Source organism: Empidonax traillii, unplaced genomic scaffold, assembly GCF_003031625.1.
Source record: "Empidonax traillii isolate 1590-97213 ecotype Southwest subspecies unplaced genomic scaffold, ASM303162v1 scaffold175:size1888319, whole genome shotgun sequence".
Taxonomy (NCBI): domain Eukaryota; kingdom Metazoa; phylum Chordata; class Aves; order Passeriformes; family Tyrannidae; genus Empidonax; species Empidonax traillii.
This window is the reverse complement of record NW_020955368.1, coordinates 1,336,780-1,338,992: the sequence shown is the minus strand read 5'-3', so window position 1 is coordinate 1,338,992 and position 2,213 is coordinate 1,336,780. Positions and strand designations below refer to the sequence as shown.

Genomic DNA, 2,213 nt, shown 5'->3' with positions numbered 1-2,213 from the left:
GTCAGGAAAAATACCCCTGACAGCTCCCCAGCCTTTCTCCTGCCTTGCCTGCTACTTATTTAGACAGCAAAGTCTCCAGCTGAGGGAATGTCTATCATGCACTTGGGCAGAGCACTTTGCATAATGAGGTGCCAACTTAAATTGGAGTAACTGATTCCATGCTGCACACATGAAAAGAGCAGGAAAAAAGTGTGCTTTGAAGCATCAAAGGATATTTAATTAGTATCACATCTTCTCAAAACAAATAACATTTAAAGGTAGAATTTCTGACTTTGTTTATGGGTCCTACAACACAAGGGAAAGGAGAAGAGTAATTATCAAAAGAAATAGCAGTCACCCCACTGCATGACCTCTGAGTACAAGTAAATCTATTTATTTGTTTAATTTGTCTTAAAAGAAAAAGAGCATTACTTGAGAATCTTCCCAGCACTTGGCTGATCCTCTCCCCAGTAGTGAAGATCTAATCCAAAAGGCATGAGGGGAGCTTTAGCTCTTTCTTCCTCTAGTTTTCTTCTCTTACCATCAGGATCCTCCAAGGCTGCTGCCTCAGGAGTTGCAGACTCACTGGAGAAAATTGATGAAAAGTCAACATAGGAAACAGCAGTGATCACAACAACTTTTTCTCTGTTCTCATTAGATTTTTCAGATGGCCAACACTAATATTACCTTAGATCTAGGCAGGTATGTGGTACTGGAAATCGTTTCTATAAAGAACTTACCACAGTAAATTCATGCCCGTGTTTGCATGGCAGTGACACAGACTGCAAAGTCTTTCTTTTGTTGACAAAATTCCATCTTGCAATGTACTCATTGTGCAACACCACGACAGAATTCATTACTCTTACTGACTGAGCTTCATACAGTCTTAGTCACTGTACTGAAACATTAAATCTTTAAAGACTGAAAGTCAAAATATGTACCTGATTACTCCAAACTCTGGAGTTCTAATGAAGCAAGCCCCTTTCTCAGATCACATTCCAGTTTGCTAGGTTTTAGGTGCCTTCGTGGCCAAGGCAGAAGTGTCACTAAGGAGGTGACTCCCAGTTTTATTCCCAAATCCCAGATAAATGCAAGGCAAGGCTGGAGGTCTACCTAACTTCGAACAGGGCTGACAACAGTATGAACCAGTACAACACATCTCCAGGTAGCACTGACAGCTAAAGTCATTGGGGAACCAAGAGATGGTTGAAACTCGTTGCTAATTTAGTATCAGGATACGTTTTGTTTAGCTGCAAACAAAAAATTACCTGAATAAAAAAGGATAGGATTTTTTGTTAGCAAAGAAGGGAACAGCGTATTTTCATAAAGGCCATTTACACCAAATGAAAGCTAAATTAACTGAGAAGTAACAGATTCCTTAAGATCCTGGTGCAATAATCAGCAAAATCCCAAATGTTAAGCAATGAATGTAACTTCAAACTGAAACCAAGACAGCCTTAGCAGCTTGCCTAGTTCATGAATGCTTTTCAGTGTGCTGTCGTGACTGATAAACACAGGAGCAAGAGGATTCTACAAGAATTAACACAAATATAACCTGGTGTGAGGAGGTGGTAGCTTTGGTAGTTTGTCCCTAATAAGTTTCAGTGTGGCAGCTGCACAGGTTGGATCAAGTTCATCTTCATTCCCTCTCAGCTGTGCTCGGGAGCTCGGTGGAGCTGGTCCTGCTGATGTCTTCCCCACTGGAGCTTTTGGAGGTGCCTCAGGTTCTAGCCCTGCAAAAAACCGTGATGTTTAGGAGTGATTCACTTCTCCCACCCTCACAGTGGGAGCAAGCAGCCCAGGGTGCTGATTACATGTCTTACTGCTTTCAGTTTGCGTTAGACACCAATCCCACTCAGGGATATTCCTGCCTGTGAAATGTTTCTCATTTTGGAGCAGATATACACTGAGTAACTACAGCAAACCCACTTTTAAATCTGTGTGACATGACAACAAAGAATGATGTTACTTCATTCACCTTGGAAAGAAGGATTTTACAACACATTTGCCCAAAACTGCAATACTGCTTTTTGTCTAGAAGTTTCTATATAGTGCCACATCTGGTTGCTTGGTACGTCATTTCTGTACCCAGGGTTATATTAAGGTACAACAGAAGAAAGGAACTACTGGCACTACTGTTTAACAACTAAGAGCCCCAAAAGACATCTAAGAGTAGGAGAAAGCAAAAAAAAAAAAAAAAAAAAAAAAAAAAAAAAAAAAAAAAAAAAAAAAAA

At 40.3% G+C, this 2,213-nt stretch overlaps 1 protein-coding gene across 1 annotated transcript in view; it reads right to left on the bottom strand.

Annotated features, from left to right (window-relative positions):
- The window catches only part of UVSSA (UV stimulated scaffold protein A), a 52,395-nt gene that overhangs the window by 14,567 nt on the left and 35,615 nt on the right, over nucleotides 1-2,213 (bottom strand). The window contains exons 8-9 of the mRNA XM_027885993.1: nucleotides 1,535-1,712; nucleotides 412-564 (exon numbers count right to left, since the gene is read on the bottom strand). Coding sequence (XP_027741794.1) covers nucleotides 412-564; nucleotides 1,535-1,712 — 331 coding nt within the window. The remainder of the gene's footprint in view (nucleotides 1-411; nucleotides 565-1,534; nucleotides 1,713-2,213) is intronic.